The sequence below is a fragment of the Falco biarmicus genome, chromosome 16 (genome assembly GCF_023638135.1).
Source record: "Falco biarmicus isolate bFalBia1 chromosome 16, bFalBia1.pri, whole genome shotgun sequence".
In the NCBI taxonomy this organism is placed as follows: Eukaryota; Metazoa; Chordata; class Aves; order Falconiformes; family Falconidae; genus Falco; species Falco biarmicus.
In genome coordinates, this window is record NC_079303.1 from 21,367 (window position 1) to 35,567 (window position 14,201).

Consider the following 14,201-nt stretch of genomic DNA (forward strand, 5'->3'; position numbering starts at 1 on the left):
TCATAGTGTCCGCTTTGCCCTGCACATAGCCCTCTCTAGGGAGGGGAGGGAGGATTCTGGAAACAAAAAAGACTGTAGGAAAACAGCTCTGCTGTGGTCATGCCTGAATTGCCGAGTAACTGGAGCAAACCTGAGACGCAAACCCCTTTCTTTTTCTTGCGATGTAGGCATATGAAAAGTAGAAAGGGGTAAGCTGAAATCCAAAGACACCTTCCTGATAAAGCACTAGTTTTGTAAACTTGCCAAAACTGATTGCATTTGTAAAGCAGGAAGGCACCGTAGCTGGTGTGACACAGCATGTACCACCCAGAGGTACGAGGCCCTGGGGCTTTCTGCCTTAATACTCGAACCTGGTGCCAGGCACTTCCAACACAAGTCACAAAATAGCAGGAAAGGACCTCCACCAACCGGGCGGCTGCAGTACCCAATTATATTTCGCTAGATGGCAGCAGCGCTCCACCAACAGGGCCGGCTGCAGTACCCATTTATATTTCGCTAGATGGCAGCAGCGCTCCAACTATCGGGCAGCGCATGCGCAGAAACGACGTGACGCCAAAGGGGCGGGGCTTCCGGCCTCGTACGTATGGGCTACGCGTACGGCCCCGGAAGGTGGGTTCATTTCCGGCCCGCGCGGCGCGCTGGAGTGGCTGTGGAGGTGCGGAGCCTTCGCCGGGAACCTGGAAGAGTTTCGGGCCGGGACGTGCGGCGGCGCGCTGGGTGAGCGCTCGGGCTGAAGGGCGGCCGGGGGCCGGCGGGCAGCGGCCGAGTCGGGGGGGATGTGGCGGCCCGGCGCTCGGCCGCGGCAGGGAGCGCCTGGTGCCGGCGGCGGCCGGGCTGAGGCAGGCGGGCGGCCCGGCCCGGGACCGGCGGGGCTGCCGCCGGTTCTCGTCTCCCCGGCAGGGACGGTGGTCAGCGGGCTCCTCACGGGGCTGCCCTTTTTTGGGTGGTTTTTTTTTTTTTTTTTTTGTCTCTCGGAGCCGCGCCGCTACCTCGGCGAGGAGCGGCGGCGGGGCGGCCCCGGTGCTCGCTTGTGGCGGCGGGGCCCGGGAGAGGGGTCGGCCCGCGGCGCCCCGCCGCCCACCCGCCGCCGCCTCCGGGCTGCCCGGGCAGCCGCCGCAGCCGCCGCAGCCCTGCGCGGGGCTTTGTCTTTCCCCCAGCCGCTGGCCTGAGCCGTGGCAGCCGGCTGGGGCTGCCGGCCCCCGCGGGCCGCAGAGGCTGCCTCGGGGCCTGCGGTTAACGCTGTCGCGGGGGGGGGTGGGGGGGGTGGGGGGCGGGCGGGTGTGTGTGGCTCAGGAGCCTCTTCCCGCCCCTGCGAGCGGGCCAGAGCAAGACAAGGCAGCCGGCAGCGGAATCCCCAGCCGTCGCCCCCGACTGCTGCTTTCTCCGCAAGCCTTTTAACTGCCGGGGAGGGCTGGGAGGCAGCGGCAGCTCAGGTGTCTGGCTGATCTTGTGTCGTGACAGTCAGCTCCGGGGCCGGAGCAGCCGAGGGGAAGAGGCCTTTTGGTTTGCTTCCCCGCGAAACCGGGGCCTTTTGTTTTCCCTTTGTCCCTAGGTTCGTCCGGAAGCGTCCGTCGACAAGTCAAGGGGAGCGGAACCGAAGGTCGCTCGAGATGTTACTTCGCCACGCGTGCCTCGTGCTTGCGAGTCGGACTGCTGACTACGGAGGGATCCCTTTTGTAGCCGCCGAGGGCCCGCGAGGCTCCGTGTGCCCGCCGCTTCCGAGTGCTGCGCTGCGGCTCGGGCAACGGCCGGGGAGGAATGGTCGGTCCCTCGTGGTAACGCAGCCGGGCCTGCTAGGCGCTTAGAGCCGCGCGTCCGGCCGGGCAGTATTGTTTTCCGAGGCTGTAAAGGAGCCCGAGGTATAAACCCGCTTGACGTTTCCGTACGGCGGTGCGCTTTGTCGGAGAGCTGGGCCCTACTGACGGAGCTGGCACAGGGTTCCCGCGGGACTCCGGCTTTGCCCGTCTCGTGGAAAGGCTCCAGAGCCTGCTTGGGAAGCCGCTTGACAAGGCACGGCTTTGCCGTGATTTTTACGCCGGAATTCCGACGGTAACGCCAATGCCACGTGTTAGCCTTTCTCCAGCAGCTCCTCAAAGCAGAGTGAGCCTTAAGAATCGGATTGCCTTTTAACGAAATTCGAAACAAAGCGGCGGGGTGAAGCGGCTGGAAGCGTCCTGCCAGTCTGCCGTGGGTATCGCTGCCGTGCGTGTTACCTGCCTGTCTGCCGATCGCTCCTGCCTCTTGTTGTGGCCCGGTAATTCCTCTGGGGAAGGCGTTGGGCTCTGACCGCAGCGCACCCCGACTCCCTCCTGACCCCGGCGAGACGTGATCGGTGTTTGCCTTCCTCCCCTTTCACAGGGCCTCGGCTGTTGCGTGCAGAGAAGCTGTCAGCCTCGCGAGAGAGCACGCCGCCGGCAAGCGCAGCGTGGTGCTTCGGTACCGAGCTGAGGCCGCAGGCGTCCGTCTTTTGTTTGCGAAAAGGGATCGCGAGGAAAGGTGCTGGCCTCGGAGGGGGAGAGGTGGCGGGGGAACAGGTAGGAGGCAGCTCTTTCAACCGGTTTTAGGCTTAACTCCTGGGTGCCTGAGCACGGTTCTGGGCTTCGGGGGGTTGGCTTTCGGCTTTTCGCCTTCAGCGCGTCCTCCGTCACCGCTGTCGGCGCGCGCTGAGCTGCGGCTCAGGGGACTGCGGCGATACAGGCCGTGTGCGTGCCAGCCGTCCTCGAGGCTAGAGCTGTATTCTGCTTGTTACCCTGATGAAAGCGTTTCTTTTTTTCTAGGGGGCGTTCCCACAAGGCAGTGGTGTGGAGCCGAAGGGGACTGCGATGGAACGGTGACGGAGCCGTTTGGACCGAGTCTTGAAGATAGATCGCTCGGGTTTTTGTCCGAGGAAACTTCGTCTCGAGACGGTCCTATCGCTCGCTGGCAACGTGGTAGGAAGCTGCTTTGTTGATCTTGACGGCGCAGTGTGTTGGGAGTATTAAGATTCCTCGAGAGATCAGAAGCGAGTAGGTTGTTTCTCTAAGGGAAAGGGGAATAGGCCTGTATCGTTAAAGGAAAGACTCAGAGTGGGTTTTGTTTCTCTCAAGTACAAAGCGCCCCATCTCAAGGGATTGCAAAGTCTGAAACGATGGTTCAAAAGCAGACTTGTGCTGTTTGCAAAGCGTCTGTTGCACTGCTCAAAGACAAAAGACGCTCACCCCGAGAAAGTTTTTGGAAACCGATGTCCGATAGGCACGGGGAAAGAGCTGCAGAGGTTTACGTATCGTCTGTCGAATTCTGTTCTCTTTCGTGCCCTTCCATTTTACGATAAAAACTTTCGTGACCCCTTTTCCCGTTCAGGCACTGTTGCTAGTGTTTTTATAAGGGGGAAAAAAAAGCGTAAGCCTGGTCTCTCGAGTGATTTTTTTTTTTTTTTTTTTTTTCTTTTTTCTCTCGGAGCCGCGCCGCTACCTCGGCGAGGAGCGGCGGCGGGGCGGCCCCGGTGCTCGCTCGTGGCGGCGGCGCCCGGGAGAGGGGTCGGCCCACGCCGCCCCGCCGCCCACCCGCCGCCGCCTGCGGGCTGCCCGGGCAGCCGCCGCAGCCCTGCGCGGGGCTTTGTCTTTCCCCCAGCCGCTGGCCTGAGCCGTGGCAGCCGGCTGGGGCTGCCGGCCCCCGCGGGCCGCAGAGAGGCTGCCTCGGGGCCTGCGGTAACGCTGTCGCGGGGGGGGTGGGGGTGGGGGGGGGTGTGTGTGGCTCAGGAGCCTCTTCCCGCCCCTGCGAGCGGGCCAGAGCAAGAAAAGGCAGCCGGCAGCGGAATCCCCAGCCGTCGCCCCCGACTGCTGCTTTCTCCGCAAGCCTTTTAACTGCCGGGGAGGGCTGGGAGGCAGCGGCAGCTCAGGTGTCTGGCTGATCTTGTGTCGTGACAGTCAGCTCCGGGGCCGGAGCAGCCGAGGGGAAGAGGCCTTTTGGTTTGCTTCCCCGCGAAACCGGGGCCTTTTGTTTTCCCTTTGTCCCTAGGTTCGTCCGGAAGCGTCCGTCGACAAGTCAAGGGGAGCGGAACCGAAGGTCGCTCGAGATGTTACTTCGCCACGCGTGCCTCGTGCTTGCGAGTCGGACTGCTGACTACGGAGGGATCCCTTTTGTAGCCGCCGAGGGCCCGCGAGGCTCCGTGTGCCCGCCGCTGCCGAGTGCTGCGCTGCGGCTCGGGCAACGGCCGGGGAGGAATGGTCGGTCCCTCGTGGTAACGCAGCCGGGCCTGCTAGGCGCTTAGAGCCGCGCGTCCGGCCGGGCAGTATTGTTTTCCGAGGCTGTAAAGGAGCCCGAGGTATAAACCCGCTTGACGTTTCCGTACGGCGGTGCGCTTTGTCGGAGAGCTGGGCCCTACTGACGGAGCTGGCACAGGGTTCCCGCGGGACTCCGGCTTTGCCCGTCTCGTGGAAAGGCTCCAGAGCCTGCTTGGGAAGCCGCTTGACAAGGCACGGCTTTGCCGTGTTTTTTACGCCGGAATTCCGACGGTAACGCCAATGCCACGTGTTAGCCTTTCTCCAGCAGCTCCTCAAAGCAGAGTGAGCCTTAAGAATCGGATTGCCTTTTAACGAAATTCGAAACAAAGCGGCGGGGTGAAGCGGCTGGAAGCGTCCTGCCAGTCTGCCGTGGGTATCGCTGCCGTGCGTGTTACCTGCCTGTCTGCCGATCGCTCCTGCCTCTTGTTGTGGCCCGGTAATTCCTCTGGGGAAGGCGTTGGGCTCTGACTGCAGCGCACCCCGACTCCCTCCTGACCCCGGCGAGACGTGATCGGTGTTTGCCTTCCTCCCCTTTCACAGGGCCTCGGCTGTTGCGTGCAGAGAAGCTGTCAGCCTTGTGAGAGAGCACGCCGCCGGCAAGCGCATCGTGGTGCTTCGGTACCGAGCTGAGGCCGCAGGCGTCCGTCTTTTGTTTGCGAAAAGGGATCGCGAGGAAAGGTTGCTGGCCTCGGAGGCGGAGAGGTGGCGGGGGAACAGGTAGGAGGCAGCTCTTTCAACCGGTTTTAGGCTTAACTCCCGGGTGCCTGAGCACGGTTCTGGGCTTCGGGGGGTTGGCTTTCGGCTTTTCGCCTTCAGCGCGTCCTCCGTCACCGCTGTCGGCGCGCGCTGAGCTGCGGCTCAGGGGACTGCGGCGATACAGGCCGTGTGCGTGCCAGCCGTCCTCGAGGCTAGAGCTGTATTCTGCTTGTTACCCTGATGAAAGCGTTTCTTTTTTTCTAGGGGGCGTTCCCACAAGGCAGTGGTGTGGAGCCGAAGGGGACTGCGATGGAACGGTGACGGAGCCGTTTGGACCGAGTCTTGAAGATAGATCGCTCGGGTTTTTGTCCGAGGAAACTTCGTCTCGAGACGGTCCTATCGCTCGCTGGCAACGTGGTAGGAAGCTGCTTTGTTGATCTTGACGGCGCAGTGTGTTGGGAGTATTAAGATTCCTCGAGAGATCAGAAGCGAGTAGGTTGTTTCTCTAAGGGAAAGGGGAATAGGCCTGTATCGTTAAAGGAAAGACTCAGAGTGGGTTTTGTTTCTCTCAAGTACAAAGCGCCCCATCTCAAGGGATTGCAAAGTCTGAAACGATGGTTCAAAAGCAGACTTGTGCTGTTTGCAAAGCGTCTGTTGCACTGCTCAAAGACAAAAGACGCTCACCCGAGAAAGTTTTTGGAAACCGATGTCCGATAGGCACGGGGAAAGAGCTGCAGAGGTTTACGTATCGTCTGTCGAATTCTGTTCTCTTTCGTGCCCTTCCATTTTACGATAAAAACTTTCGTGACCCCTTTTCCCGTTCAGGCACTGTTGCTAGTGTTTTTATAAGGGGGGAAAAAAAAGCGTAAGCCTGGTCTCTCGAGTGATTTTTTTTTTTTTTTTTTTGTTTTTTTTTTCTTTTTCGCTAGACTAGTGGAATCGAGAATGTTCGCTGCCAGAACTTCATCCACCGAGATGGGACGCCAGGCAACTTCCTAACGGGCCGTGGGCAGAGTTCCCCTCTTGATGCCGTGCCTATATAATAAACTGTGCAGTCCGTTAGCTAGACGGGCTGCAGTACCCAATTTTTTTCGCCAGGCGGCAGCACCGCGCCCCCCCCCGGCGGAGTAAGGGCAGCGCATGCGCAGACGCGGCTTGACGCCGAAGGGGGCGTGGCTTGCGGGCACGTCGCGGGCCGATGACGCAATCCGGCTTCGGCGCATGCGCAGAAGGGGTTTCTGGCAAAGTAAGGGCAGCGCATGCGCAGACGCGGCTTGACGCCGAAAGGGGCGGGGCTTCCGGCCTCGTCGCAGCCCGATGACGCAACACGCCTCGGCGCATGCGCAGAAGGGCTTTCTGGCAAACTAAGGGCAGCGCATGCGCAGACGCGGCTTGACGCCGAAGGGGCGGGGCTTCCGGCCTCGGGCGTACGGGCAGATGACGCAATCCCGCTTCGGCGCATGCGCAGAAGCCTTTCTGGCCGACCGAGGGCGGCGCATGCGCAGAAGCGGCTTTGACCCCCCCCCCCTAGGGGCGGGGCTTCCGGCCTCGTGCGTAGGGGCAGATGGCGCATCCGGCCCGGGAAAGGCGGGTTCGCTCCCGGCCCGCGCGGCGCGCTGGAGCGGCCGTGGAGGTACGGAGCCTTCGCCGGGAGCCCGGAAGACTTTCGGGCCGGGACGTGCGGCGGCGCGCTCGGGCTGAAGGGCGGCCGGGGGCCGGCGGGCAGCGGCCCGGTCGGGGGGGGGATGTGGCGGCCCGGCGCTCGGCCGCGGCAGGGAGCGCCTGGTGCCGGCGGCGGGCGGGCTGAGGCAGGCGGGCGGCCCGGCCCGGGACCGGCGGGGCTGCCGCCGGTTCTCGTCTCCCCGGCAGGGACGGTGGTCAGCGGGCTCCTCACGGGGCTGCCCTTTTCTGGGTGGGTGGTTTTTTGTTTGGTTGGTTTTTTTTGTTTGTTTTTTTTTTTTTTTCTCTCGGAGCCGCGCCGCTACCTCGGCGAGGAGCGGCGGCGGGGCGGCCCCGGTGCTCGCTCGTGGCGGCGGCGCCCGGGAGAGGGGTCGGCCCGCGCCGCCCCGCCGCCCACCCGCCGCCGCCTGCGGGCTGCCCGGGCAGCCGCCGCAGCCCTGCGCGGGGCTTTGTCTTTCCCCCAGCCGCTGGCCTGAGCCGTGGCAGCCGGCTGGGGCTGCCGGCCCCCGCGGGCCGCAGAGAGGCTGCCTCGGGGCCTGCGGTAACGCTGTCGCGGGGGGGTGGGGGGGGGGGTGGGGGGGGTGTTGTGGCTCAGGAGCCTCTTCCCGCCCCTGCGAGCGGGCCAGAGCAAGACAAGGCAGCCGGCAGCGGAATCCCCAGCCGTCGCCCCCGACTGCTGCTTTCTCCGCAAGCCTTTTAACTGCCGGGGAGGGCTGGGAGGCAGCGGCAGCTCAGGTGTCTGGCTGATCTTGTGTCGTGACAGTCAGCTCCGGGGCCGGAGCAGCCGAGGGGAAGAGGCCTTTTGGTTTGCTTCCCCGCGAAACCGGGGCCTTTTGTTTTCCCTTTGTCCCTAGGTTCGTCCGGAAGCGTCCGTCGACAAGTCAAGGGGAGCGGAACCGAAGGTCGCTCGAGATGTTACTTCGCCACGCGTGCCTCGTGCTTGCGAGTCGGACTGCTGACTACGGAGGGATCCCTTTTGTAGCCGCCGAGGGCCCGCGAGGCTCCGTGTGCCCGCCGCTGCCGAGTGCTGCGCTGCGGCTCGGGCAACGGCCGGGGAGGAATGGTCGGTCCCTCGTGGTAACGCAGCCGGGCCTGCTAGGCGCTTAGAGCCGCGCGTCCGGCCGGGCAGTATTGTTTTCCGAGGCTGTAAAGGAGCCCGAGGTATAAACCCGCTTGACGTTTCCGTACGGCGGTGCGCTTTGTCGGAGAGCTGGGCCCTACTGACGGAGCTGGCACAGGGTTCCCGCGGGACTCCGGCTTTGCCCGTCTCGTGGAAAGGCTCCAGAGCCTGCTTGGGAAGCCGCTTGACAAGGCACGGCTTTGCCGTGATTTTTACGCCGGAATTCCGACGGTAACGCCAATGCCACGTGTTAGCCTTTCTCCAGCAGCTCCTCAAAGCAGAGTGAGCCTTAAGAATCGGATTGCCTTTTAACGAAATTCGAAACAAAGCGGCGGGGTGAAGCGGCTGGAAGCGTCCTGCCAGTCTGCCGTGGGTATCGCTGCCGTGCGTGTTACCTGCCTGTCTGCCGATCGCTCCTGCCTCTTGTTGTGGCCCGGTAATTCCTCTGGGGAAGGCGTTGGGCTCTGACCGCAGCGCACCCCGACTCCCTCCTGACCCCGGCGAGACGTGATGGGTGTTTGCCTTCCTCCCCTTTCACAGGGCCTCGGCTGTTGCGTGCAGAGAAGCTGTCAGCCTTGTGAGAGAGCACGCCGCCGGCAAGCGCATCGTGGTGCTTCGGTACCGAGCTGAGGCCGCAGGCGTCCGTCTTTTGTTTGCGAAAAGGGATCGCGAGGAAAGGTTGCTGGCCTCGGAGGCGGAGAGGTGGCGGGGGAACAGGTAGGAGGCAGCTCTTTCAACCGGTTTTAGGCTTAACTCCCGGGTGCCTGAGCACGGTTCTGGGCTTCGGGGGGTTGGCTTTCGGCTTTTCGCCTTCAGCGCGTCCTCCGTCACCGCTGTCGGCGCGCGCTGAGCTGCGGCTCAGGGGACTGCGGCGATACAGGCCGTGTGCGTGCCAGCCGTCCTCGAGGCTAGAGCTGTATTCTGCTTGTTACCCTGATGAAAGCGTTTCTTTTTTTCTAGGGGGCGTTCCCACAAGGCAGTGGTGTGGAGCCGAAGGGGACTGCGATGGAACGGTGACGGAGCCGTTTGGACCGAGTCTTGAAGATAGATCGCTCGGGTTTTTGTCCGAGGAAACTTCGTCTCGAGACGGTCCTATCGCTCGCTGGCAACGTGGTAGGAAGCTGCTTTGTTGATCTTGACGGCGCAGTGTGTTGGGAGTATTAAGATTCCTCGAGAGATCAGAAGCGAGTAGGTTGTTTCTCTAAGGGAAAGGGGAATAGGCCTGTATCGTTAAAGGAAAGACTCAGAGTGGGTTTTGTTTCTCTCAAGTACAAAGCGCCCCATCTCAAGGGATTGCAAAGTCTGAAACGATGGTTCAAAAGCAGACTTGTGCTGTTTGCAAAGCGTCTGTTGCACTGCTCAAAGACAAAAGACGCTCACCCGAGAAAGTTTTTGGAAACCGATGTCCGATAGGCACGGGGAAAGAGCTGCAGAGGTTTACGTATCGTCTGTCGAATTCTGTTCTCTTTCGTGCCCTTCCATTTTACGATAAAAACTTTCGTGACCCCTTTTCCCGTTCAGGCACTGTTGCTAGTGTTTTTATAAGGGGGGAAAAAAAAGCGTAAGCCTGGTCTCTCGAGTGATTTTTTTTTTTTTTTTTTTTGTTTTTTTTTTCTTTTTCGCTAGACTAGTGGAATCGAGAATGTTCGCTGCCAGAACTTCATCCACCGAGATGGGACGCCAGGCAACTTCCTAACGGGCCGTGGGCAGAGTTCCCCTCTTGATGCCGTGCCTATATAATAAACTGTGCAGTCCGTTAGCTAGACGGGCTGCAGTACCCAATTTTTTTCGCCAGGCGGCAGCACCGCGCCCCCCCCCGGCGGAGTAAGGGCAGCGCATGCGCAGACGCGGCTTGACGCCGAAGGGGGCGTGGCTTGCGGGCACGTCGCGGGCCGATGACGCAATCCGGCTTCGGCGCATGCGCAGAAGGGGTTTCTGGCAAACTAAGGGCAGCGCATGCGCAGACGCGGCTTGACGCCGAAAGGGGCGGGGCTTCCGGCCTCGTCGCAGCCCGATGACGCAACACGCCTCGGCGCATGCGCAGAAGGGCTTTCTGGCAAACTAAGGGCAGCGCATGCGCAGACGCGGCTTGACGCCGAAGGGGCGGGGCTTCCGGCCTCGGGCGTACGGGCAGATGACGCAATCCCGCTTCGGCGCATGCGCAGAAGCCTTTCTGGCCGACCGAGGGCGGCGCATGCGCAGAAGCGGCTTTGACCCCCCCCTAGGGGCGGGGCTTCCGGCCTCGTGCGTAGGGGCAGATGGCGCATCCGGCCCGGGAAAGGCGGGTTCGCTCCCGGCCCGCGCGGCGCGCTGGAGCGGCCGTGGAGGTACGGAGCCTTCGCCGGGAGCCCGGAAGACTTTCGGGCCGGGACGTGCGGCGGCGCGCTCGGGCTGAAGGGCGGCCGGGGGCCGGCGGGCAGCGGCCCGGTCGGGGGGGGGATGTGGCGGCCCGGCGCTCGGCCGCGGCAGGGAGCGCCTGGTGCCGGCGGCGGGCGGGCTGAGGCAGGCGGGCGGCCCGGCCCGGGACCGGCGGGGCTGCCGCCGGTTCTCGTCTCCCCGGCAGGGACGGTGGTCAGCGGGCTCCTCACGGGGCTGCCCTTTTCTGGGTGGGTGGTTTTTTGTTTGTTTGGTTTTTTTTGTTTGTTTTTTTTTTTTTTTCTCTCGGAGCCGCGCCGCTACCTCGGCGAGGAGCGGCGGCGGGGCGGCCCCGGTGCTCGCTCGTGGCGGCGGCGCCCGGGAGAGGGGTCGGCCCGCGCCGCCCCGCCGCCCACCCGCCGCCGCCTGCGGGCTGCCCGGGCAGCCGCCGCAGCCCTGCGCGGGGCTTTGTCTTTCCCCCAGCCGCTGGCCTGAGCCGTGGCAGCCGGCTGGGGCTGCCGGCCCCCGCGGGCCGCAGAGAGGCTGCCTCGGGGCCTGCGGTAACGCTGTCGCGGGGGGGGGGGGGGGGGTGGGGGGGGGGGGTGTGGCTCAGGAGCCTCTTCCCGCCCCTGCGAGCGGGCCAGAGCAAGAAAAGGCAGCCGGCAGCGGAATCCCCAGCCGTCGCCCCCGACTGCTGCTTTCTCCGCAAGCCTTTTAACTGCCGGGGAGGGCTGGGAGGCAGCGGCAGCTCAGGTGTCTGGCTGATCTTGTGTCGTGACAGTCAGCTCCGGGGCCGGAGCAGCCGAGGGGAAGAGGCCTTTTGGTTTGCTTCCCCGCGAAACCGGGGCCTTTTGTTTTCCCTTTGTCCCTAGGTTCGTCCGGAAGCGTCCGTCGACAAGTCAAGGGGAGCGGAACCGAAGGTCGCTCGAGATGTTACTTCGCCACGCGTGCCTCGTGCTTGCGAGTCGGACTGCTGACTACGGAGGGATCCCTTTTGTAGCCGCCGAGGGCCCGCGAGGCTCCGTGTGCCCGCCGCTGCCGAGTGCTGCGCTGCGGCTCGGGCAACGGCCGGGGAGGAATTGTCGGTCCCTCGTGGTAACGCAGCCGGGCCTGCTAGGCGCTTAGAGCCGCGCGTCCGGCCGGGCAGTATTGTTTTCCGAGGCTGTAAAGGAGCCCGAGGTATAAACCCGCTTGACGTTTCCGTACGGCGGTGCGCTTTGTCGGAGAGCTGGGCCCTACTGACGGAGCTGGCACAGGGTTCCCGCGGGACTCCGGCTTTGCCCGTCTCGTGGAAAGGCTCCAGAGCCTGCTTGGGAAGCCGCTTGACAAGGCACGGCTTTGCCGTGATTTTTACGCCGGAATTCCGACGGTAACGCCAATGCCACGTGTTAGCCTTTCTCCAGCAGCTCCTCAAAGCAGAGTGAGCCTTAAGAATCGGATTGCCTTTTAACGAAATTCGAAACAAAGCGGCGGGGTGAAGCGGCTGGAAGCGTCCTGCCAGTCTGCCGTGGGTATCGCTGCCGTGCGTGTTACCTGCCTGTCTGCCGATCGCTCCTGCCTCTTGTTGTGGCCCGGTAATTCCTCTGGGGAAGGCGTTGGGCTCTGACCGCAGCGCACCCCGACTCCCTCCTGACCCCGGCGAGACGTGATCGGTGTTTGCCTTCCTCCCCTTTCACAGGGCCTCGGCTGTTGCGTGCAGAGAAGCTGTCAGCCTTGCGAGAGAGCACGCCGCCGGCAAGCGCATCGTGGTGCTTCGGTACCGAGCTGAGGCCGCAGGCGTCCGTCTTTTGTTTGCGAAAAGGGATCGCGAGGAAAGGTTGCTGGCCTCGGAGGCGGAGAGGTGGCGGGGGAACAGGTAGGAGGCAGCTCTTTCAACCGGTTTTAGGCTTAACTCCCGGGTGCCTGAGCACGGTTCTGGGCTTCGGGGGGTTGGCTTTCGGCTTTTCGCCTTCAGCGCGTCCTCCGTCACCGCTGTCGGCGCGCGCTGAGCTGCGGCTCAGGGGACTGCGGCGATACAGGCCGTGTGCGTGCCAGCCGTCCTCGAGGCTAGAGCTGTATTCTGCTTGTTACCCTGATGAAAGCGTTTCTTTTTTTCTAGGGGGCGTTCCCACAAGGCAGTGGTGTGGAGCCGAAGGGGACTGCGATGGAACGGTGACGGAGCCGTTTGGACCGAGTCTTGAAGATAGATCGCTCGGGTTTTTGTCCGAGGAAACTTCGTCTCGAGACGGTCCTATCGCTCGCTGGCAACGTGGTAGGAAGCTGCTTTGTTGATCTTGACGGCGCAGTGTGTTGGGAGTATTAAGATTCCTCGAGAGATCAGAAGCGAGTAGGTTGTTTCTCTAAGGGAAAGGGGAATAGGCCTGTATCGTTAAAGGAAAGACTCAGAGTGGGTTTTGTTTCTCTCAAGTACAAAGCGCCCCATCTCAAGGGATTGCAAAGTCTGAAACGATGGTTCAAAAGCAGACTTGTGCTGTTTGCAAAGCGTCTGTTGCACTGCTCAAAGACAAAAGACGCTCACCCGAGAAAGTTTTTGGAAACCGATGTCCGATAGGCACGGGGAAAGAGCTGCAGAGGTTTACGTATCGTCTGTCGAATTCTGTTCTCTTTCGTGCCCTTCCATTTTACGATAAAAACTTTCGTGACCCCTTTTCCCGTTCAGGCACTGTTGCTAGTGTTTTTATAAGGGGGGAAAAAAAAGCGTAAGCCTGGTCTCTCGAGTGATTTTTTTTTTTTTTTTTTTTGTTTTTTTTTTCTTTTTCGCTAGACTAGTGGAATCGAGAATGTTCGCTGCCAGAACTTCATCCACCGAGATGGGACGCCAGGCAACTTCCTAACGGGCCGTGGGCAGAGTTCCCCTCTTGATGCCGTGCCTATATAATAAACTGTGCAGTCCGTTAGCTAGACGGGCTGCAGTACCCAATTTTTTTCGCCAGGCGGCAGCACCGCGCCCCCCCCCGGCGGAGTAAGGGCAGCGCATGCGCAGACGCGGCTTGACGCCGAAGGGGGCGTGGCTTGCGGGCACGTCGCGGGCCGATGACGCAATCCGGCTTCGGCGCATGCGCAGAAGGGGTTTCTGGCAAAGTAAGGGCAGCGCATGCGCAGACGCGGCTTGACGCCGAAAGGGGCGGGGCTTCCGGCCTCGTCGCAGCCCGATGACGCAACACGCCTCGGCGCATGCGCAGAAGGGCTTTCTGGCAAACTAAGGGCAGCGCATGCGCAGACGCGGCTTGACGCCGAAGGGGCGGGGCTTCCGGCCTCGGGCGTACGGGCAGATGACGCAATCCCGCTTCGGCGCATGCGCAGAAGCCTTTCTGGCCGACCGAGGGCGGCGCATGCGCAGAAGCGGCTTTGACCCCCCCCCCCTAGGGGCGGGGCTTCCGGCCTCGTGCGTAGGGGCAGATGGCGCATCCGGCCCGGGAAAGGCGGGTTCGCTCCCGGCCCGCGCGGCGCGCTGGAGCGGCCGTGGAGGTACGGAGCCTTCGCCGGGAGCCCGGAAGACTTTCGGGCCGGGACGTGCGGCGGCGCGCTCGGGCTGAAGGGCGGCCGGGGGCCGGCGGGCAGCGGCCCGGTCGGGGGGGGGATGTGGCGGCCCGGCGCTCGGCCGCGGCAGGGAGCGCCTGGTGCCGGCGGCGGGCGGGCTGAGGCAGGCGGGCGGCCCGGCCCGGGACCGGCGGGGCTGCCGCCGGTTCTCGTCTCCCCGGCAGGGACGGTGGTCAGCGGGCTCCTCACGGGGCTGCCCTTTTCTGGGTGGGTGGTTTTTTGTTTGGTTGGTTTTTTTGGGGTTTTTTTTGTTTTTTTTTTTTTTTTTCTCTCGGAGCCGCGCCGCTACCTCGGCGAGGAGCGGCGGCGGGGCGGCCCCGGTGCTCGCTCGTGGCGGCGGCGCCCGGGAGAGGGGTCGGCCCGCGCCGCCCCGCCGCCCACCCGCCGCCGCCTGCGGGCTGCCCGGGCAGCCGCCGCAGCCCTGCGCGGGGCTTTGTCTTTCCCCCAGCCGCTGGCCTGAGCCGTGGCAGCCGGCTGGGGCTGCCGGCCCCCGCGGGCCGCAGAGAGGCTGCCTCGGGGCCTGCGGTAACGCTGTCGCGGGGGGGTGG

At 63.2% G+C, this 14,201-nt stretch overlaps 1 protein-coding gene across 1 annotated transcript in view; it reads left to right on the forward strand.

Annotated features, from left to right (window-relative positions):
* Positions 1–555: 555 nt before the first annotated feature.
* LOC130159808 (uncharacterized) overlaps positions 556–14,201 on the forward strand; it is a 111,793-nt gene continuing 98,147 nt past the window's right edge. Inside the window, exons 1-2 of the mRNA XM_056361840.1 lie at positions 556–717; positions 1,553–1,799. Coding sequence (XP_056217815.1) covers positions 584–717; positions 1,553–1,799 — 381 coding nt within the window. The 5' untranslated portion in view covers positions 556–583. The remainder of the gene's footprint in view (positions 718–1,552; positions 1,800–14,201) is intronic.